General features: G+C 36.2%; 1 protein-coding gene across 1 annotated transcript in view; it reads right to left on the bottom strand.

Annotated features, from left to right (window-relative positions):
* LOC145248324 (splicing factor YJU2-like) overlaps positions 1–22,534 on the bottom strand; it is a 53,589-nt gene extending 31,055 nt beyond the window's left edge. The window contains exons 1-3 of the mRNA XM_080110233.1: positions 22,408–22,534; positions 9,967–10,067; positions 6,311–6,455 (exon numbers count right to left, since the gene is read on the bottom strand). Coding sequence (XP_079966359.1) covers positions 6,311–6,455; positions 9,967–10,067; positions 22,408–22,431 — 270 coding nt within the window. The 5' untranslated portion in view covers positions 22,432–22,534. The remainder of the gene's footprint in view (positions 1–6,310; positions 6,456–9,966; positions 10,068–22,407) is intronic.
* Positions 22,535–23,757: the final 1,223 nt, after the last annotated feature.

The following is a 23,757-nucleotide window of genomic DNA, read 5'->3' as shown; positions in this document are numbered from 1 at the left end:
AGTATCATGGTTCAATTGTGCTCTAAACAGAAATATTCGCCACTCTAAAATCAACGAACCCATCTCCAAACTGTGCTGACATCAACTGCATCAGCTTTGTAAATGTTTAACAGGTGCCGATATAATTTTTTTTGCTTAAAGGAATCTAATAATGCATTTCTTTCTTAGAGTCTCACATAATCAATATCTGCAACAGAGAGATGTAACTTTCAGGTCATGAATTCCCAAGTTCAGTCATCATAACAATGCAATTTGCAATTCCCTCTGATCCATTTGGGCGGAAAAAATAGGTGGCATTACTTTTGGAACGACTCTAGCATTTTAAACTCAATATCTGTGTGTATTTGTGCATATCCTATAGAAAAGTTAAAAAAAAAATGTACATAAAATCAAAAAGTGTATTCTTATGTAAAATTAACCAGGGAAGACAAAGTGTTCCCAAGTCTCTAAGTGCACTCTGAATGGGGCTACGAATCAAATTTTGTTGAGAGAATAGTGGGGCAGGTTATCTCAATATTCCATAAGAATCTTTCACCGCCAAAACTGGCACAAATAACGTTCAAAACATACATTTTAAGAAAAAAACGTTAGCCAGCAGAAAATTCAAGATGGTTGCCAGTTTTCAAGATGGCTGCAGAAGCAAATCTGACAAATTTCAATTTTGGTGCTTGCATCACCAAATGAAAGATTGTTTCAGCAATCTGCCCCACTAGAAGTAGGGTTGAGTTTTTTAGCCATAATTTGGAACAAAAACAATGAAATTTCAATGTATTTGTTCCACAAGTTACTTGGCAGTTTTTTTACTAAAGGTTTTTAAGCTTCTCTTCAGACTATAGGAAAGGGGGGGGGATAAGAAACTTGAAAAAAAAAAAAAGGTGCTTTTAGTAATGCTCTGGAGGAATTCTTAATTTAATTTGAGTGGTTTCAATAGCAATCTAAATGGAAATAATAAAATTAAGAATATAGTATTATATTTGGTAAGTGGTATATAGTAATCTAAAAGTGCAAACAGTCTCTGTAGGACAGGCATGTTTGAATGCAGCATTGCTCATGAGAAAGAACTTTCTGTCTCTTGTTAACATTATGTTGCCCAGGAGTCATGATAGTAATAATAGCAGAACCCGTGGAAATTTCACGATAATTGAAAATTTTAAAAACACATTATAAATAAAATGAATAAAAAACAAATAATGACGAATTTAAAAGAATTTTTTAGTAAATTAATTTTTAACCTTTTAAAGCTAAAATGGATTAATTTAAGAAATTTACATTCTTTTTTCAATAAAAATTCAACACACAACACATTGTTTTGCTTTTTTTTCTGAATAATTTTTTATATAAAATTATTAATTAAATATGTCAATTCACTCGCCCAAGTTTTTTTTTGCATTTTTAAAAGAATCTATAATAAAAAAAAAAACTTAGTGCCCACTCAGCATGGCTTTTGTAAATTATAAAATAAAATAGCCAATTTGAAACTGTAAACAGATGTTTTTTTATTGTTTTGAAATTTTTTGGAGAGGAAATGGTTTTAATGATTTTTAACTGATAAAGAGCGACTATAAAGGGGGGGGTAATTCATTTCTCATTAATTAACATTTACAATGATGATTGTTTTTGTGACATCGGTCAAGTAAATTAATATTTGGATTACATTTAGTAAGTGGTATGTCAATCCAAAGTGCTTGATACCCGATGTTGCCCAGAAGTCATCAATATCCTAGAGAGAGAGCAATCTTACATGAAGATGTTTGTAAATGCAGCATTGTTGAAGGGAAAGACTTTTTAGAAGTATTTTGCATTGCTCGGGAGTCAGTTTTCAATATCAAGATAGAGCAGATACATTTTACACATGGTATATGCTAGATAGAGAAGGAGAAAACAAGAAACTCAACATTGCCTGGAAATACACTATAATAAATATAAGTTTCATTATATTATTAAGGAGGAGGAGGAAGATAAAATATTTGGCATTGCCAGAGAATAGGTTAAAACAAATATAGATTACATTATATTTTTTGAGGAGAGTGGAAGGGGGGAGAATAGTACTAAACATATGTGTGGTCTTTGTGGAGTCAGACAAGATTTATCTCCTCTTTTCGCTAACTTTTCTGATTCTCTCTGATCGTTGGTTGAATGCTTTCCAATTCATTGCTTCTACGGGTATTCCAAACTGTTTATCATTTATGCATTTATTGAGTTTAGTTAGTCAAAATAACAAATCTCAAATTAATTAGTTCCATCTATATTGTATTTCTATTTGTCTGTCTGTCCATTCCATTTTTTATCGGAAACTACTAGACAATCTGGCTGAAATTTTGTACAGATCTTTGTGATAAGGTGCAACGAACTAAATATTATGGTATCTGTCCGATGCACAGTTAGGGATTAATAGCAATTATTATTTAATGAAAAAATTAGCACAAATTTTTAAGAATATTCAACCATCAATTTGGCATAAAGCATTCGTTCTGTCAACAGATTATAACGTTTGCTCTTAGTCAATTTCTAATATTAAGTTATAACATTTATGTGAATTTTTTTACAAAGCTGAAGTAACAGACAAATTACGACGGTTAACATTGGAAGCGGTCAGCAGTTCCTTTCCTGCTACTAACTGTGAGGATTCTGTGCATCATGACCCTTACTATAAGTAGGATACGGCAAGCTGTTTACTTGTCAATGTGGATGATTGTCATAGGAAATTACATGAGAACTGGAAGAAAAGAGAGATCATTCCCATTTTCCTTCTCTTCCAAAGCAAATATGTCTCAATAGTTAAACAAGTTTAACAGAAAAATACTTTAAACAACTCCAGTTCATTTTTTTTAAGTGGCTTTTATCCTAAAACAAAAATAGAATAAACCTGTGAACTATACAAAAGGTGTTGTTTTTTTTTTTTTTTACATAAGGGTCACCACTTATCAAGGCCCGGAGGCAACTCGAGGATAAGGGTTACTGAGTGTACAGTAGTCAGTGGGATAATGTAGTAATCGTTAGTAGTGGAAATTTGGTAAATTGGATTACTTAAGGGGACAGTTCATCAAGAATTTGTTTATATTGAACTTGAAAACAACCGAATCGTAGTCAGATGGAAAACGGGTAAACGGAAGAGAGTTCCACAAGCATGTAGTTCTAACAAAGAAGCTTTGTTCATGGAATCTACATTTTGGTTTAGGCGCAGATAAAGAGTGGGGAAAATTATTGACAGTGGTTGCAGCTAGACAAGAGTTTTTCGTGAAAGTTTGGCGAAGGGGGGGGGGGGACCATAGATTGGAGCTCAGACGAGGTGTTGTTGTTTCTTTGAAAGTTTTATTTGATCGTCTACATGTATGATCTTCATCATCATCTAATCAGACAAGAGTTGAGTCAAAGCAAGGGCTAACTCACGTTGGCCATCTTCAACGATGCAACATTAATTCTAGCAGGAGATATTTCATCAAAACAATTATAATACACAGTTACAAACATTTATTTAAGTGTAAAATACAGGTTATTTCTATTTATTTACTAGCAAGGTGACCCAACATTGTCTAGGATTAAATAAGAATCAACAAATGTTCCACAATCTGTTTTATTGTCATTGAAATTGGTGAAATTGTCCACTTTTTAATCAAATCGATTGATTGCCTGCTCCCCACAGTGACAGTCTACAATACATTGTAGTCTACATTGCACTGTAGAGAATCTATTGATTTTATAAAATTATCTGTAAATAATGGCTTGAATTAAAGTTTAAAATGCAAGAGTCAAGTATCATGGTTCAATTGTGTTCTAAACAGAAACATTCATTTCGAATGCGCCCCTGTCATATCAAAGAACCAACTGTTGATTTTATGAAACTATTTTTACATAATCACTTGAATTAAAGATAAACATACAAAAGTCAAGTATCATGGTTCAATTGTGCTCTAAAAAGAAAAACCATTCATTATGAACGCTCCCCTGTCTTATAAAAGTTGATTTTATAGGCTAGGCCTTTCTGCTTGTATGGTGATAAAACTTCTTAAATTCACTTGTGATGTTAGGTTGTATAAAAGTGTTGACTTTGGTTAAAATCAGACTTCCTCCTTTAGTGGGATTGTTTCGATTGTTGATACTTATCAGATACATTCCTATGTAAGACCACTCCCAGATACATCGATTGCCTTTGTGTGAAATTAAAAAGAATCGGTTCAGCCGTTTCTGAATCCATAGGTAACAAACTCGTACAGACAAAGTTCCATTTGTATAATAGAGATTAATAAAATTGGTGAAAATTCATTACCTTCAAAACATTTAAAATGTTAAATAAAAAACATTTAAAATGTTAAATAAAAAATATTTAAAATGTTAAATAAAAAACATTTAAAATGTTAAATAAAAAACATTTAAAATGTTAAATAAAAAAACATTTAAAATGTTAAATAAAAAAACATTTAAAATGTTAAATAAAAAAACATTTAAAATGTTAAATAAAAAAACATTTAAAATGTTAAATAAAAAAACATTTAAAATGTTAAATAAAAAAACATTTAAAATGTTAAATAAAAAATATTTAAAATGTTAAATAAAAAATATTTAAAATGTTAAATAAAAAATATTTAAAATGTTAAATAAAAAATATTTAAAATGTTAAATAAAAAATATTTAAAATGTTAAATAAAAAAATATTTAAAATGTTAAATAAAAAAATATTTAAAATGTTAAATAAAACACATTTAAAATGTTAAATAAAAAACATTTAAAATGTTAAATAAAACACATTTAAAATGTTAAATAAAACACATTTAAAATGTTAAATAAAAATATTTAAAATGTTAAATAAAAAATAGACAAAATGCATTTGTAAAGCTATGTTTACAATGCAAACATTTTTTTAAATATCAGTACATTTATTTTTATCTTGACGTTTTTTATTATTAATTTTGTATAAAAGATCAGAGAATGAGTTTTTCAAAAAATTAAACGACATTACTAATTGTGAAAAAAAAAAAAAATAAAAGGTAGAGCCTTTATTTTTTTTTTTTAAATTAAAAATTTTATTGTAAAATTTTATTTTACTGCTAATTTTATTACACTATAGAATTTTCAAACGAGGTGGAGCCATAGTGCCGAGTTTTAGAGCTTGAAAACATTATTTTAATTATGTTCTGAACAAAAAGAGAAACGACCACACTATTTTCACACATTTCCATAAAAAAATTTTCCTGGATATTTTTATGTTTTTCTGAAGAACTCTGCGGGCTGGATTTAAAATTTTGGCGGGCAGGATCTGACCCACTGACCGTAGTTTGGAGACCTCTGCACTATAGTATCCATGGGCTACAGAAAAGTTCAAATAAGCCATGTTTCTTCTTTATACATCATTTAAAAAACATTTGACAGAAACACTACAAAATTTTTTAAAATAATGCAAAAGTGGCGTGCGCCGGAGGGGGGGGGGGTCTCGAGAGGGTTACTATTTTTTACAACTTTTTATATACTCCCGAGATCATAATATCTACGATTTGCGAACACACGTTGTGTCTACATTTATTTTGATCGACTTTTATAAAATTCCCGCTATTCCGTCCTTTCGCGTGTTTGTTCGTCTTTTTCGTATAAATAAAGCGAAACTCACTGATGCAAAGGCATCAGCGACCTTTCATGCCGGGACATCTTGAAAGCAATTAGCTTTGATCAATGTGGGGAAAACCCTTCATATCAGACAATTGCTATTCATTTGAGAGTTCTCCATTTTTCGGGGGGGAGCTTGGTTTTCCCAACATCGTGGGGAAACAAATAAATGAAACGGCGGAAAATTTAACTGGCCTTCAGCCAACGTTCATTTCTGCACCAGCATGAACTCATTCACTTAGCTAAAAGTCAACTTTTTGATTGACATCGCTAAATTTGAACGCTTTTTACTTCTTATGGTTTGATAGCGTAGTGGTAAGAGGTCACGTTTTCTTTCACTTTCTTTTCTGCCTTCGTGTCACGGATTTGAGCCTGTCTGCCAACACTTTTTTTTTTTTTTTTTATGCTCAACACACCTCCAAATACCCGGGCAACGCCAGGTACCCCCACTAGTAATAAATAAATGACAAAAGAGTTTAATTTTTTGAAGCATTCTTTTTCTGATGATGAATATTTTGTTCGCCAAAATTAATAAGAAAAAGATAAAAGTCAAAACCAAAAAAAAATCTGATTTAAAACAAAGAATATTTGCATTTTAAACATCGTTTACAAAATTTTGTTAATAAAACATTTTGCAGATTATTGATTGAATAATTATATACAAAAAAAAGACAATAAAATAATTTAAAAAGAATTTAAGAAATTTCTTTACCTTGAATGCAATTTCTGACACACAACACGGACATTTGATGTAGAATCGGAATATTTTTAAGCCCAAATAATCTTCACTTTCAACTGTCTCTTTACGGGAATTAAATTTTTTACCTTTGTAAATGTATTCGCCACAAGTGTCGCATCTATGTAAAAAAAAAAAAAAATTTCATTATAAGAAACAAGTAAATAGAATAAGTAGAAAATATTTAATTTTTTTTTTATGAATATAGACAAGGTACGAAGCCACTTGATGTAAGGAGCTTAAAAAAAAACAAAAAAACTTCTACAATGTCAAAAACAATAAGTGTCAGATGGATAGATTCCAACCATGCCTAGGGAAGATTAACAAGATGTTGGTTTACGTTACATTTAAACTTCTTCGTATCAGTACAATCAGGTAAGCAGGTAGCAGAAAGGGAATTTAAAGATTTAACTGTTCAAGGGAAGAAACTACAGTAGAAAGCTTTCTGATATTTAGGGACCTCCATAGTGAAGGGGTGTGATTTTGTTTCTAAGCGGGTTTGTTGGGGTTTGTCTGTCGAGGGGTCATAAGTGCAATGAGTTCATCAGAGCACATTCTATTAAAATACTTTTAAAATAATATTTATATATATCCTATTATAAATTTCTGTACTGTCTGTCTGTGGGTGTGTGTGTGTGACGCAGTTTAAGTCAGCCTACAGGCAACCCACCCAGGCAATTTAGGTACCAAAATGAAGCTTATGGCCCAGCGGATGTTTTAGTGGTATTTATATCCATGTTTAATGCAAAAGAAATGCAAAGTAGTAGTGGTGATAGGAGTTAAATCGGTAGGAGTAGCAGCAGAGACAAAAATAGTAGTGGTGATAGGAGTTAAATTGGTGGGAGTAGCATCAGCAGCCGTTAGGCAAAGTGGTGGTGAGAGGCATTAAATCGGTGGGAGTAGCAGCAGCAGTCAATGATTAATATTGGTTGAAAAATACAAGCTTTTTTTTGTTTACTTTTAAAAAAAAATTACTTCCATTTTCTCCGTCTGATTAAAAAAAAAAAGGGGGGGGGGCTTTCTCTGATTTGAGAAGTTTAGACCACAGGTTTGGTCAGTTTAGACCACCGGTCATTAAATAAAATAATACTTTTACCCATGTATCTCAGATTTTTTTTCGTTAATATTGGTTGCAAAAAATACAAGAATTTTTTTTTCTTTTTAAAACTAATTACTTCCATTTTCTCCATCTGATTAAAAAAACAACAAAAAAAGGGATTTTTTAATGTGGAGAAAGGAACAAAGATTAAAAATTGTCTCAGTCGTGAAGGATTTCTCCTCCACTAACTGAGAACAAAAAATTGAAGCGTAGTATCTGAAGAACAGATACGAGATTTTGATCTTGACCCCGAAGGCCAAGAACCTCATAATTCTTTACGTCCATATGCGTGTGTTTGGCTAAAAGTCAGAAACTACACAAGATACACATAAGCAATCAGACAGATTCACTTTGATCCTAATCTGGTTATGATATAGAGAAAAAATAAATACTTATCCCCTTAGGGTCACCAGGGACAAAATTAGTGCATGCAGGAATGGTGAGGGGGTAAAATGACTTCCTTTTTATCTGTACTGGCAGTTGTTTCAAAAACAATACTGAAATTAGGTTAAACACTTTCTTTTTTTCTTTCTTCCCATTATATTAAACCAGTTGCCAAAAAGAAAGAGAGGTGCAGTTAGAGAGATAGAGAGAGGGGAAAACTGTCAGAAGAAAATGTAAAGAGAAGTTTTAAAAGAAAGATTTTAGACAAACGTTTTTTTTCTAACTCTGCTATTTTGTTATACATGAACGCAAGCAACACCAGGTAGCCTTGCTGGTCAAAAATCAATGACAATATAAGAATGTATGAATACAAACAAAAATGAAAAAAACTATAATTTTTTTTTTTTAACTTTTGTTTAACCTCAAACAAGGCAACTTGGACATAAGGAGATGAGCAAGATGTTTGTTCACATTACATTTAAATGTAAGGAGATGAGCAAGATGTTTTTTCACATTATGAGATGCCTTCAATAAGTTCAGACTTTTTTCATATGGGCACTTTTATGAATAGTACACACATGAAACTCTAATCCCCTTTGAAGTAATCGCCTCCATCTGTAATGCATTTGTTGTACCGTTAAGAAGGCCCCATGGAAGTCTTCTTGTGTGAGTGTGTCAATGACCTCGTCATAGCCTCTTCCATCTCCTCAACTGTCTCATAACAGACTGTAAGGTTTTCCTTGCGCTTGGAGTTAACCAAACGTCACAGTGAGCAAGGTCTGGATTATAGGGAGAGTGAGGAACTGTCTTGATGCCCATCTTGGTTAAATAGTCTGTGATAAGGATGGAGTTGTGGACTGGTGCAGTGACCTGATAGAAATGCCACTGATCTGATTTGAAGAGTGTTGGCCTCTTCTAACAGAATCTCTTCCTGAACTCCCTTAAAACCTCAACATAGTATTCCTTGTTGACTGTTTGTCCAGTGGGAACCCAGTGTGTGCTGTCAAAAATGAGATCATCATAAGTTTCTGGGTGGATTTCCTCTGTCTGGCCTTCTTGGGTCTGGGAACTCTGTCTCTTGGTCTCTCGGTCATAGCAGTAGATCCAGCTTTCATTGCAAGTCACCAGAGCATCAAGAACTGTGGGATCTGAATTGATCAGCTAGACCATCTCCCTGCTGTCATGACGTCTTTCTTTCTGATGTTCTCTGAGCATCCTTGAGACAAACTTCACTTAAATCTTCCACATCTTCAGTTCCTTGCAAATAATTACACTGACATCAACTGTGTACTTATTGTCTCTATAGATTATTATTCATTATTCATGAATTTCTTTATTTGACCAATCAACTCTCGTATTTTTACTTCTTTACTGCTCCCCAACTTCTCATCATCCTTACAGACTCCCTGCCTTCCTTGTATCTCTTATGTCATATCTTTTTTTTTTTTTTTTTACACAGTGATCACCACTTATCAAGGCCCGGAAGCCACTCAGGGATAAGGGTTATTGCAAGTACATTACGTTAGTGTGGAGATTTGATGAAGTGTTTAATTAAGGGGGCGGAGATCCAGCTTTCATTGCAAGTCACCATATGCAAGATGAACCAAAAGCAGTATGAAACATTCCATATGTTTCTGCGACATTTTTTCCAAGTTTAAAAACAGAATTTTATTGCATATCATTCTTCTAAAGTGTCCTCACGTGCAGATTGCAATTTTCAAATTCACCAGCTGTGACAATCAGGCTGTAATAGGGTGTATTCTAATTTCTGCTGTAGCTGTTCATTTGAACCTGAAATCATAAAAACTCGTCAGTCATTTCATAAGATGTATAGCAATAACATACTGAATTTTCAAGAGTCTACGATAATTTTAAATTCCTGTACAAAAAAAGTCTGTAAACTTATTTAAGGCAAGTCTTACATTTAAACTTCTACAGGTGAGTACAGTGAGGGAAGCAGGGAGGGAATTCCAAAGTCTAGCAGTTGATAAGAAGAAACTATTAGAGTAGAAGGCTTTCCAGCATTTAGGGACCTCAACAGTGAAGGGGTGGGATTTTGGTGCTTGAGGACTTAGTTATGTTTTCAAAATTATTTCTTGTACAATAAATTATGCAGAGAAAAAAATATGTAAGAAAGAGACAAACTTACCTCATATTAAAAGGCGCCATAATACGGATACTGTATTGCCGGTTTCTTGGTAATCGTAACTTTGGGATTTTTGATGGATCAAAATCCGGAGGATAGTATTTCTGTTTAGAAAATCGAATGTAGATATATCAATAATACAGAAATTGGTTTAAAAATGAAAAGAAAATGAGTTTATCATAATCATCAACGGCATAATCACATTGACATACCGGTTCTCACTAGATCACAAAAGTTAAGCAACGTCGAGCCTGGTCAGTACCAGATAGGTGATTAATTTGGAAATAACAGGCACTGTATGTAGGAGGACGTCGACACGTTCCTGCAAGAGTTGCAAAAATCTAATGTTGTCATCTCTCCCAACAGGGATATACATATGACTGAGGACCACTTGTGAATTTCATATTCCCATGGAACTTCCTCCTTCAGAAGAAGCTGATTAATCCCATCTTTGGTGAGTTCCACAATTTCATTTTCATTTCATTTATGTGCATCAAGGGAGGAGAGGTATAGATGATGTAGACAAAGTAATTGAGATTATCAAAAGTATGGAATGACCTTATAGTCAAATCGACCTCCACCATTCAGTGTTGACTACGAGTAGCATTCTAATCATCTGTTTGGCTGGAGCATCGATGCCTGTGGCTGTGGAGGTTAACAGTGACAGTGTTTGCCGTATTGGTTAGATGTGTGTTCTGTCTCCAGTCTGCTTAAGCCGGCACTTTCTGGGTTGGTTGGTTGGTTGTTTTACGGCATATCAACCCTTTTCGGGTTATTTAATGCCGAATCCAAAGATTTTGAAGAAAAAAATTTTTAATAGAATATATTTGTTGTTTTCAAGTCATTTTCTGTTTAACCCATAGTTGGGACCCTAACAGGTACTACCACTCCGGGTCAGAGTGGACCTGGGAGCAATGATAATTAAAGGGTGGCTGCACACTCCCCAAAGCCCGCAAGCTGGGGACTCACCACTGGATATAGTTTAAGGTCATATCCAGGACCCCCACTGAGGGACTTTTACCCTCTGCAGGGGGGCAGTCGGTGTATTCTAACGCCCCACCGACAGGGCCCACTTTCTGGGAGTTCACCTCTCTGTGATGACTTGTGTCAGCTTCTCCTCCTCAGACAGGTTTCTTTAATTTAGATTTGTTGATTGCTAAGCTCTGTGATGATGCTTCACGACATCGCAATATGACAGCTGTCACTGTCTGGCGAGTCTCTTTCCTGAAGCCAGATCCTTATACAAGAGATCTTTAGAAATGTGGTCAAATGACATGCTATGGACATAGCACAACCAATGTCGTCTGCATTCCCTAACCCAAACATGCTGGAAGGATCTGCTAGAGAGCTCAGTATGAAGAATCCTGTCTTTCCATGTTATTCCTGTGATACAGATGATGCTTCGCAAGTGGAAGGTGTTCAGACACTTTTCTTGCCAAACGTATGTGTTCCAAATCTTACTGTCATACATGATAGACATTTTACTTGGTGCTTGTTAAGATAAAGTCGACAAATCGATTTTTTAAAATATACTGTTTTTAAGCAAAAACAATATTACATACTTGATTGTCATGCCGAAAAAATATTAATATATCCAAAAATTACGAAAATTTATTGAGTACAACAATTGCTATTGCGTTTTTAGTGAAAAAAAAAGTCTAGCGCTATAAACAACAAATATTGCAGCCATGAACAAGTACTGGTTTCAGAGTTATGTCCCCTGTGTGAAGACTCCTACTGTCTACTTTATAACGTCTAAGAAAAATGCAATTTTACCCAATTTTTCGAAGAAAATACTTTTAACTATAACTAATTTTCTACTCGATTTTTTGTAATTTTTGGATATATTACTATTTTCGACATAACAATTAAGTGCATAATATTGTTTTTGCTTAAAATATATTTTTAAAAAATTGATCTGTTGACTGTATTAACGAGCACCTTTTACTCTGCCATTTTGGTTTTTATTGATAACATGCAGTTGTCCAATACACAAGGGTTATGATTGCCTTCCTGATTCCACTATCAATGAGTCTTAAGAAAGATATTCAGTGATAGTGCAGTTGAGGTACGTGAAGTGACAGACCACGTCAATCACGGGTGTTAAGAGTGATCACTGATGATATTTCAGTACCTTGTCTTAGAATGTTTTTGTTTTCAGGTTAAAGGTCAACACAATCTTTGCATGCCATGGAGAAATAATTCATCAGTAATTGAAGATTGCATTAAGTACACGTCATCACTGCTGCATCTTTGACAAGAGATTTACACACTTTGGTCCTGGCTGTGAAGCATCTGATCTCATAAGCAGGTAAATTTCTTCTGTTGACTTGCTCAATGTTTCAGAAGCTGAGCGAAGAAGATCCTGAAGAGAGTGGGAGCGAGGACACAATCTTATTTGACTCCACTACTGATGTTGAAGGGGTCAGAAGTGTTGCTATTTTTTTATGGAAATCGCTCCAGACAATGCATGAAGGTACTTGCTTTAAGGAACTAAAAAGATATAATACTACTTAAAAGTACGAAAAAAAAAAAAAAGATCAACGATAAATGTTAAATGTTTAGATTCTGACCCCCCCCCCCAAAAAAAAAACACCAATTCTTCTCCCTTTGTCAGGAACATCACTTATGGAATGCGAGGACTGAAGGACAAAATATTGACCTGCTCAGTCCTTCATATATCACCATGAAAGGACGTGATCACACTTCTGAAATTGAACACCTTGGTGAGATCAATAATGGCGACGTACAGGAGGATCTTTTATTTTCCGCATTTTTTTTGAGTTGGCGAAAAGTTAGGACTATGACTATTGTTGATTTTTCAGCTAAGTAACCATATTGCAACTTAGGGTAGATACGTTCAACAAGTTTCTGTAGGTGAACCACAAGGACCCAAATGAAAACTTTGCCTACAAGACTGATTAGTGAGATGCCTCTGTGGTCGTTGCAATTGATTCATTCACTCTTATTCCTGAAGAGAGTAATGACCACAGCATTCCTCATATCCTGAGGTACAACCTCTTCTTTCCAGCGCTGATAGAGGACCATGCAATGAAAGCAGTAGGGTAGCTTTGTATGTGCTTGATCATGTCAGAAAAGATCTCATCATTGCTAGAGCTTCCCTTGAGATCAACCTATCAATGGCCCTGCTAAGCTAATCTATGGTCAGATCAGGATCAAGGTCTTTTACCACAGACAAGCACTCAACAGCATCAAGAGCAGCGGTTGTTATAACATTCAATCTGGAGTAGAGGTGTTCCGCCATCTCTTCATCTGTTGCCTTTTATCTGTGATGACTTCCTCTTTCTTTTTGGCAACTGGTTCAATATAATAGGAAGAAAGAAAAAAAGAAAGTGTTTAACCTAAAAAAGCTACACTGGTCTCATTTCCATATTCATGTCAACATATGACATCTTTTTGATGTTCCCTGAAATTACTACTGTCCGAATGATTTTACCAAATTCTGACAATAATGATGATGTTCGTTCATCGCTTGCAAAAATGACCATGATCATGCAATTGTTCTGTGGGTTTAAAGATGGCTTGTTAAACTGATTTGAGTCCTGAAGTATTTCCCGCATGTTGGGAACCTGTGGAATAATTCTGTATCAGCGCGCCAGGTATATCTGTCTTGGATTAGTTTTCCCCATGAGTTAGAATACAAACCAAACGAGGGAAACCTTCAGATTGTTCTTGAACCATTTCCACTATCCTCCTGTGGGTCTTTTTCCTTTGGACAGTTCACCATAAAGGAGCTGTTTTGGGAGTCTTGAATCAAGCATGTGGCATACCTGTCCATAGTGTATAGCAGTTCACAGAGTTTGGCTCTTGGCAACCGGAAAATCTACAGGTTTCCTTGTTCTGCAAGTGTGGTTTGCTTGGCTTTAACGAGAGGATCCGTCTCAGCAGATTTTCTCTCAAACCACGTATGTAACTTTGAAATATTTTTCCCAAAGGTGAGCAAAATGAGGCAGTGCATGGTTAGCAGTATCAGAATTTTGGGGGAATTTTCAGCTGAGTCGCCATTTTGAATAGACACCTATCTTTCTATCAGATTTTAATAATATGAAAACGTAATTTAAACCCGTAAATTTTATTTCAATAAAACGAGCAAAGACCAAATTTTAATATCATAAAAGCTTTAATAGAGAAATAAACAATTTTATTTATTTTTCCTTCGATTTCTTCACTTAACATTACACGGATTGTCGAACAATAACATTACTTGAATCTTACGATAATTATTTTAACGGCAAAATAAAGAACTTACCTGGTTAATGAGTAAGATATGCTTTCTTTTAATCTTCCTGTATGAGAATTTATTCATATTTATGTATTATAATCCATGTATTTTTTAAATGGAAGGATTTTTCCAACACATATCGCGACAACGCGTGTCTTTCAAGAAAGTTGTAAAGACACCGGATGTTAAAATTATCACTTTCTTATCTACGGAAGCCTATAAGTGTAAAAAAACACTATCTCGATATTGGATTATATTCCTTCAAATTTTCCACTTTTAAAGGTTTTTGGAGGCGCTGAAAACGGAAATAACCATTTATATATACGGCAAACGAAACTAGTAGTTTCCAAGAGAAAAAATTTTACAAATGGTCACAAAGTGGGGGTCACTTTTCTATAATGATGTTACGTCAAATGGGCACCCACTTTATGGCCACATTGCAATGAACAGATTTGGCCGTAATTTTAAAGGAATTTTCGAGAGTGGCTTCATATTGACCCTATATGAATAAAGGGAGATAACATCGTCCTTTTTTTTAATGTGGGCGCCTTTACGCTATCGTACATGAAAACTGGGATTTTTCATTTTTGGATTTACACGGATTACGAAATGACGAAGATATGCAATGTTATTTTTTTTTTTAATATCTTAAAGAAATACCTGAATTTTTTATTTATTATACTATAAATCTGCATTATAGGGTTTCGTCTTTTTTTTTTTTTTATATCGGAAAAAAAGGAAACCAGGAATTAAATATAAAAATATACACTGACTGGAAAATTCTAAACAAAAATTAAGCTTCCACGTAAAAAAAAAAAAAAAAAAAAAAACACGTGGTTATCGAAAAAAGAAGGATTTACATTTTGGACTTTACCGGTAAATTTACAGATAAGTGATATTTTTTTGTTGTTTTAAATTTGAGTATTTTATTTATTCATGATACTGCTAGTGCATGGTGCTTACAAGGTTGCCTACTTCTTCGTGGTAGAGTTTCCAATCTGTGAGGTTGTCCGATTGTACTTGAATTTTTTTTTTTTTTATTTTTTTTTTTTTTATTACATTTTCATCCCAAACAAGGCATATTGCCACTTTGTTGTAGGGGGCTACTATCAGGGACATGGGCATCAGGGGTACTGTGTAGGAAGTAGGGCAGCAAGATGTCGGTTCACGTTGCACTTGAACTTCTGCATGTCAGTACAGTTAGGGAAGCAGGGATCCGGAAGGGAATTCCAAAGTTTAGCTGTCCTGGGGAAGAAACTACTGGAGTAGAAGGCTCTCTTACATCTAGGGATCTCTACTGTGAAGGGGTGGTATTTTTTTAAATTTTTTTTTATTCAATTTTCACCCCAAACAAGGCACAGTGCCACTTTGAAGCAGGGGGCTACTATTAGGGAATTAATTAGCGGGGTCATTATGAGGGGAGAAGAGTAGAAAGATGTTTGTTAACATTACACTTGAACTTCTGCATATCATTGCAGTTGGGAAAGCAGAATCCCGGAAGGGAGTTCCAAAGACCCGCAGTTCTGGGGAAGAAACTATTGCAGTAAAAGGCTTTCTTGCACCTAGGGATCTCTACTGTAAAGGGATGAGACTTAGTAGCTTGTCGGGTTTGTCGGGGGTAGTTACGTCGGGGAGGTACAAGTGTTTGCAGTTCGTCAGAGCATTCACCATTAAAGTATTTGTAGAACAGGCAGAGGGATGCAACATCTCGTCGATGGGACAGAGGTTGAAGCCTAGATGACAGTTCAGGACCTATCAGGTTGGCGACTCTTTTTTGAACCCTGTCCAGGAGCGAGAGACAAGCAGCAGATGCACCAGCCCAGATGTGACAACAGTACTCCATACATGGGCGAATGGTTGCCTTATAGAGGTATAGGATACTGGCAGGCGTAAGTAGTTTTCTAGCACGGTAGAGGGAGCCAAACTTCCTTGCAGCAGCCTTGGCAATGCTCTCAATGTATCTATTCCAGTTCATATTCCCTGTAAACGTTAGGCCGAGGAGTTTAAAAGAAGTACTTTCAGGCAATGTGTTCTTGGCCATTGCTATTGGTGGTAGAGAAGGTTTCTTGTAGTTATTGAAGGAAACAAGCTTAGTCTTAGCAGCATTGAATGTGACCATCCATTTTTGTCCCCATTCCACTACGGATTGGAGGTTGTCCTCTAGTGTTTCTGCCATTTCCTTGGATATGTGTTCATGTGTTTTCCCCTCATATCTGTTATAGAGAGTGGTGTCATCGGCAAATATACCCATCTCCGAAACAATATTATCAGGGAGGTCGTTTATGAATATCAGGAATAATAGAGGTCCAAGGATAGACCCCTGAGGTACTCCCGCATTTATGTCATATTGTTTGGATGTATGTCCGTCGAGGACAACTTTGATTTTTCTATTACTTAAGAAGGATTTAATTACATTATGAATTCTTCCAGTGATTCCATATGATCTAATTTTCCTTAGAAGACCATCGTGCCATACCCTGTCAAAAGCCTTAGATATATCAAGGGCCACCGCTCTACCCTTCTCTGTTTTATCCAATGAACGGTATATACGTTCAGAAACTACAGTTAATATATCTGCTGTTGAACGGGCTTGCCTGAATCCATATTGTTTGTCAGTCAGGAGTTTAGCAGCTGTTAGGTGCTGGACTAGGGCTTGATTAACTAAGGACTCAAATATTTTGGCGAAAAGCGGGAGGAGGCTAATGGGGCGATAATTTAGTGTGTCAGTTCTTTCACCAGAATTCTTGAAGACTGGTACTACAGAGGCGGTTTTCCAGCAGTCGGGAAAACAAGATTCGTTAAGGCATTTATTGTAAAGTTTCGACAGAACTGGAGCAACCTCGGCAGAGCATTTTTTTAATAGCACAGCCGGGATGAGATCTGGTCCACATGCTTTTGAGGTGTCTAGGTTTTTTATAATAGCATGTACCTGAGAAGGGGTGATTTTCAAATCGTCAAGTGTGGCGTCTGTTCGCAGAGGAAAATCAGGGAGTGAGTAGTGTACCGAGTTCAGTGTGGAGTTTGAGGCAAACCGACTGACAAGCAGATTAGCCTTGTCAGTTGCCGTGCAAGCAACCTCATGATTGTTTGTTAGTGGGGGAATAATTGACTGTCCATTATTTACTAGGCTGTTGTAGATTTTCCAAAAATCCCGGGTTCCTAATTTCTGTGCTTCGATGCGCTTTCTGGTGGTTTCAGAGTAATCTGTCTTAGCTGTGTCTATCACTCTCTTACAATTATTTCTAGCTTCTATAAACTTCTGTTTATTTGAGCTGGACTTATGTCGGTTGAATCTGCGGAACGCATGCTGCCTTTGACAAATGGCAGCTGCACAAGCAGAAGTAAACCATTGGGGAGAGTGGGGCTTGCTATAGTATTTCCGTGCGGGAACATGTGCTTCAATAGCAGTTTTGAACCATTCAGTTGTCTCATTTGCACACTGTTCCGCTGGAAGAGTAAAGATATTTTGCCATGGGGCATCTCTGATGAGCTCCCTGATGGCTTCCCAATCAGCCTTTTTCTAATACCTCGTTGTTTTGAGAAGTGGGTCTTCAGTTTTAGGGCGAGAATTTAGGCTGATTTCTACCATTATCACAGCGTGATCAGCATTCCCGAGTGGGTTGTGGGCATTTGTTGTACAGTCATTGGGAACCGTTGTCAGAAAGAGATCTAGAAGTGAGGCATGTTGATCGTGCTGGTCTGGGAAACGTGTCGGGAATGTAACCAACTGAGATAGGGAATGAGATATAGAGAAGCTATGAGTTGCGCTTCCAGCTACGTCTGTGTGATTTGAGAATCCTAGCCAGTTACTGTGGTGGACATTGAAGTCACCAAATACATGTATTTGTGCGCTAGTATCGAGGGAGAGTGCTATATCTATGCTGTCTGAGACTTTGTTTATTAGGGTACAGTCTTAGTTTGAGGGAGAGCGGTAGAGAAAATACAAGTAGCTAATATTGTGTTGCATATTTAGTCTGAAGCACATAAAGGCCTGGCCCTCTGATTCTAGTTTTATTTCTCTAGTCAGGGGGAGAGTGTTACGAATATAGACTCCAAGTCCATGCATATGTCTGTCCGAGTCCTTACGGTAGAGTGGGAGATAACCAGGCATGTTAAAGTGGTTAGAGGGAATGGAGGAGTGAAGGTTAGTTTCACTTAATGCTAAGATATCCGGGGTGTTTACAAGGAGAAATGACTCAACATCATCTAGGTTAGTTCTAAGCCCGCATATATTAGTAAATGCAAGCCTCAAGGGAGGAGGCGGGTTGGTTTTCTTTGAGTTTGGTCCTGGTTTAAACGTAACTTTTGCTTGAGCTGTCATTTCATTTTATTTTATTTAAAAGTTTCAGTTAGGGTGGATGAGTGAGGGGGTGCTGGACAAGTAGTTGTGCAGAATACCAGACATGCAATACAAGTAGACCATCAGCTGTCCTCACCCACAGGATTGTGGCCTCAGGAAAGCCCACCGGGGATGAGTGCAGGGTCCCTTTCCATGCGCGACATGGCACTACAAACATCCCGATATTTTACAACTGTTGATGGAGCAGCCGCTCTAAGCGCTACCAAAGAGTTAGGGCTCCTGTACTATCAGTCGGAAACAGCAGCCAGGAACTGTCAATCCGGTACCCTCAATCCATTAGGCAAAGCCAGCCCAGTCCAACTGCACCGACATATATGGCACTGAAGCACCCCACTGTGTCCAGTTTAGGGGGATGGGATGTGGCAGGAGTGGGGAAAAGCGGCGTTCATTGCCCTAGTCAGGAAACAAGGTCAACCACTGGGTGATTCAGACAAGTCCCTGTGATAGTACCTCTACGCCTGGCCAATAGGCAAAGAAGGAGTATGAAAGCCGGGCGATAGACAGAGTCTATCTCCTCCTTAAGCAGTTTAGGTTTGCTAACCGGTGATTTGTTTGAGTCACCAGCTCTAGGAAGGTTGTCGTCCAGGACTGAAGAGGCCTCCCTCCCCTAGGTTTAGTTTCAGAGTTTTCCTTCTCCTAGACGGATGGCCTGGGAAGACCTACGGGTCCATCAGCTCCGAGGGGGTTCGCCCCGCACCTGGGTCCTAATCCAGGTATTTCTGCGACCCCGCATGGGTAGTTAATATTTATTGGTTATTTAGGTTAATATCTCCTGGAAAAATCGGGCATTTAGGTTAGCTTCAACAGAAAATTTTCACTCCTCAAGCGTGGTTAAAAAAGGGCATTATTATGCTTTCCATTTTCATTTTTACTGGGAGAGGGTATAGGTAAAAATTCATGCAGTGGAAGCAGCTAAATTTGCTACAGTATTGGATCGAGAGAGACGAGTTAATGTATGGTTAGATATAGTTTTGTAAGTTTAGCAATGTATGGTTAGACATGGTCGGGGGTATTTAGGTCGAGGGGGTACAAGTGCTTGCAGTTTGTCAGAGCATTCACCGTTAAAATACTTGTAGAAAAGGAAGATGGTTGCAACATTTCGTCGATGGGACAGGGGCTGAAGTTTAGATGACAGTTCAGGACATATCAGATTGGCGACTCTCTTTTGAATCTTGTCTAGGAGTGAGAGACTAGTGGTAAATGCACCAGCCCAAATATGACAGCAATACTCCATACATGGGCGAATAGTGGCCTTATAGAGGTACAGGATACTTTCGGGCGTTAGTAGCTTTCTAGCACGGTAGAGAGAACCTATCTTCTTCGCAGCAGTCCTGATGATACTCTCGATGTAATTGTTCCAACTCATGTTTCCTGAGAGCGTTAGGCCGAGGAGTTTAAAGGATGTACTTTCAGATAAAGAGTCATTGGCCATTGCTATTGGTGGTAGAGCAGGTTTCTTGTAATTATTGAAGGAAACAAGTTTAGTCTTGGCAGCATTGAATGTGACCCCATTCCACTACAGATCAGGTCATCCTCTAGTGCTTCTACCGTTTCTTTAGATATGTGTTCATTTGTTTTCCTGTTGTGTCTGTTATAGAGTGTGGTGTCATATATGCTCCTCTCACAGGCAATTTCGTCAGGAAGGTCATTTATGAATATTAGGAATAACAGAGGTCCAAGGATAGATCCCTGAGGCACTCCAGCATTTATATTGTATTGTTTAGATTTACGACCGTCGAGGACAACCTGGATTTTTCTCTTATCTAAGAAGGATTTAATTATGTCATGTATTTTTCCAGTGATACCATATGATTTGATTTTCCTGAGAAGACCTTCATGCCATACCCTGTCAAAAGCCTTAAATATATCTACCGCTCTACCCTCATTCGCTTTGTCCAGTGACTGGTATATACGTTCTGAGATTACAGTTAGGATGTCTGCTGTTGAACGGGATTGTCTAAATCCATATTGTTGGTCAGTCAGAAGTTTAGCATCTGTAAGGTGATGGACTAGAGCTTGGTTAATTATTGTCTCAAATATTTTGGTGAAACTATATATATATTGGGAAACTGTTGTTGTCGGGCTGGAACATCTTGCTCACATTGATGCAAGGATTCCTTTGCTTCTTGGCACTTGCCATAGTGAAACTAAAACATGGATTATAATTATTTATAAAAATTTGATGCATTGTACGAATCAGATGTTGTTACTGTTGCATATTATAAACCAGATTTCTCGTAAATATCCAGTATTGACACAACTATGGTGGGTAATTGTGTATCTATGTTATGGCACAAAAATAGCATTTAGAAAGTCATTCTTAATATGGGAAGGTGTTTTGTAACTATTCTCTACTTTCACTTAATTTAATAAACAAAAATATAAAAATTGAAGTTAACTTTTAAAATACTATTAAAAAAAAAAAAACAATAATGTGAACAGGTTTCTGAACGTTTTTAATGGCGCTTCGCTTGGCATATTCCGACGGCAACGTCAGGTATCGGTTGAGTCTGAGCGGACATTTACAAGAGATTTTTATTTCGTAAAATACACAATTACTAGCATCACAAAAAGAAAAAGTCAGGATGAGGAGGGAGGGGGCTAATTTTATACAGAAACAACCCCGACAAAAATCCCTTAAACTATAGCACTAGCCATAAGTCCTACCACTCCACCGACACTAGAAACGTCATAACATACCAATATATCCTGCAGACTAATAATTTGCCAAAGATTTGTCAAAAATTCTTTAACACTAAGGGTTTTTCGGTAAATCAGAGTAGGTTCAGGAGTAATAAATTGCGAAATATTCCTTAATCACGACCCTAACTCTGTCAGGAGTCAAATAACTTAAGGTAACCACGGCAAGAAAAAAACTTTTAGTAACATAACATTCACAAAAACTTTCTTGAAAGCCCCACCTCTAGAAAAAAAACAATGCCTTTAAGTAAACTGTAACCAACGTATGCAAATTACTTCCTTCTGGTAGGAGGTATAAAAATATGGTCTCGACAGTTACCTGACTTAGACAGTCCAAAAGGAAAACGACCTCGCTCTGACCACCACCACCACCACCACTCACTCAAACATGTAAGTAGACTTATTTCTCTCACAGATTTAAATAACAAATTCGTTTTAAACAACCCAAAATAGATGGGGTGGGGGAGAAACCCGATTTGGAGACGGGAGTAATTCAACAAAATCTTTTCAAAACGTTTCGGTCGATGTAACCTCCGATCTCCTTCAGGTGTATCTTGTTGAACTTGAGAATCTTTCTGTAAAACCCGGGAATGGAATCTGCACGGAATTTCGAATGGGACCGTTCATTTAATTCACAGGAATAGCATGCTCTCGTGCCGTCAGCCATGACGGTAGAAATTTGACGGAATAGATGAGGACTATAGTCCGAACAATGCAAATAATATGAATTATCAATCATCATCTCAAAAATTTAGAAACGTAATAACAGTTCACTTTTGGTTGTCATCGTAATTTGTTTTAAAATCGAGCCAATATGGGCCGGCATGAAGGATGACATATTATATGACATATATAGGCATTCAGTGTCACAAATACTTCAGTGTAAATAGTTTGTGTATAAAAACGTAGTAGAAACTAAATATTCAGTTTATTGTTATTATTACTACGTTAATATTCGACTAAAGTGTTTAATTCACTTAAACATGCAAATGAAATTGAGTTCGCAATAACAGAAGTGAAAAATATTTTTGATATTTTTAACAAAACGAGAAATTATCATAAAAGAGAAAAAATTATGACGGAGACAAATAAAATGTCAACAATTAAACGTTTTAAAATGATATAAAGTTATCTCACTTACATTTAAAACCTTTCTTTCAGACATTGTTGCTCGTACCCTTCGATATCAAAACAAATATAGAAAAGTGAATCGTCTTGTTTCACGAGAAATACGATGCGTGATGAATGCAAAAAACCGGAAGTTTCCGGTGTCTTAGGATAAAAATCCTCTTTGTAATTTTTTCCGGGCGTTTATTAATTATTGAATAACGTTTCGTTTTCAATTATTTTACTTAGGTAACTTCCTATTTTAGTCACCGGAATTATGCAGAGTGAAATCTGTTTTGGCATTCTTTCGAGGTTAGGTAGGGGGACGTCATTTTTTTTTTCGGGCACCTATCGTCAAAATCAGAGGGAGAAGTATTTTAAACTATGACCGAAACAATAAACATGAAATAAATAACAAAAATATAAACTAAATAATGATTACTTCTGGAAAGAACTAATTACTATGTACCTCAGCGTATTATAAACACCCCTAACCTCCTATGTTAAGAACGGCTTTCGGAATAAACACCCCCTCCCAACATTGAAAGCCGTTCTTAACATGGGGAGGTTGGGGGTGTTTATACTACTCTGGGATACGTAGTAATTAGTTCTTTCTACTAACTAATCATTGTCTAGTTTAATTTTTAAAATTTATTTCATGGTTCGGTCATGGCTTAAAATACTGATTTCTCCTTCTGATTTTGACGACAAGTGCCCGAAAAAATGGCGTCTTCATTTTTGGCGATAAACTGTAGAAGTACCCGAGATTATTTCCGGGCAACAGTGTTACTTAAAGCTATGTTTTAACAACAAAATAGATTAAAAACTATATTTTTATCGCTCGTGTTAACATCTGCGGGCATTCCGGCATATTCCTCAAGACATATCATTATTGCATTACTTTCCCTGTTTTCTAGACGGTGGTAGCTGATTTGGCATCCTCAACGAAACATCTTTTCTTTTTCTTCCCATTTACCTTTGCAAAACTCAATCATGTTCTTCAAAATCAAAACCAAAAGTAAAGATTTTCCTCCACAAAACAACCAAACTAAACTCTATGAATAAATATTTGAAGATATAAAAAGCTTGAAGAACAAAACCTTTTTCCTCAATTACTCGATTCTGCATGCAATAAGCCAAAAAGGGTTGATATGCTGTAAAACAAAACACTCAAACCAAACTCCATGAATAAATAGTTAGAAATATAAAGAACTTGAAGCATTAAACCTTTTTCCAAAATTATTAAATTCAGCATTGAATACTCAAAAAAGAGTTGATATGCCGTAAACAAAACAACTAAACTTAGCATAAAATGGAGGTAACGGTGGTGGAATGAATAACGAGGTCTACTGACAATCTGGTTTTGAATCCAGTTGGTTCTATA

This window comes from Euprymna scolopes, chromosome 26, assembly GCF_053919585.1.
Source record: "Euprymna scolopes isolate OS-2025 chromosome 26, ASM5391958v1, whole genome shotgun sequence".
NCBI lineage: Eukaryota > Metazoa > Mollusca > Cephalopoda > Sepiida > Sepiolidae > Euprymna > Euprymna scolopes.
Note: the sequence above shows the minus strand (reverse complement) of the source record. Positions and strands in the feature narration are given on the sequence as shown.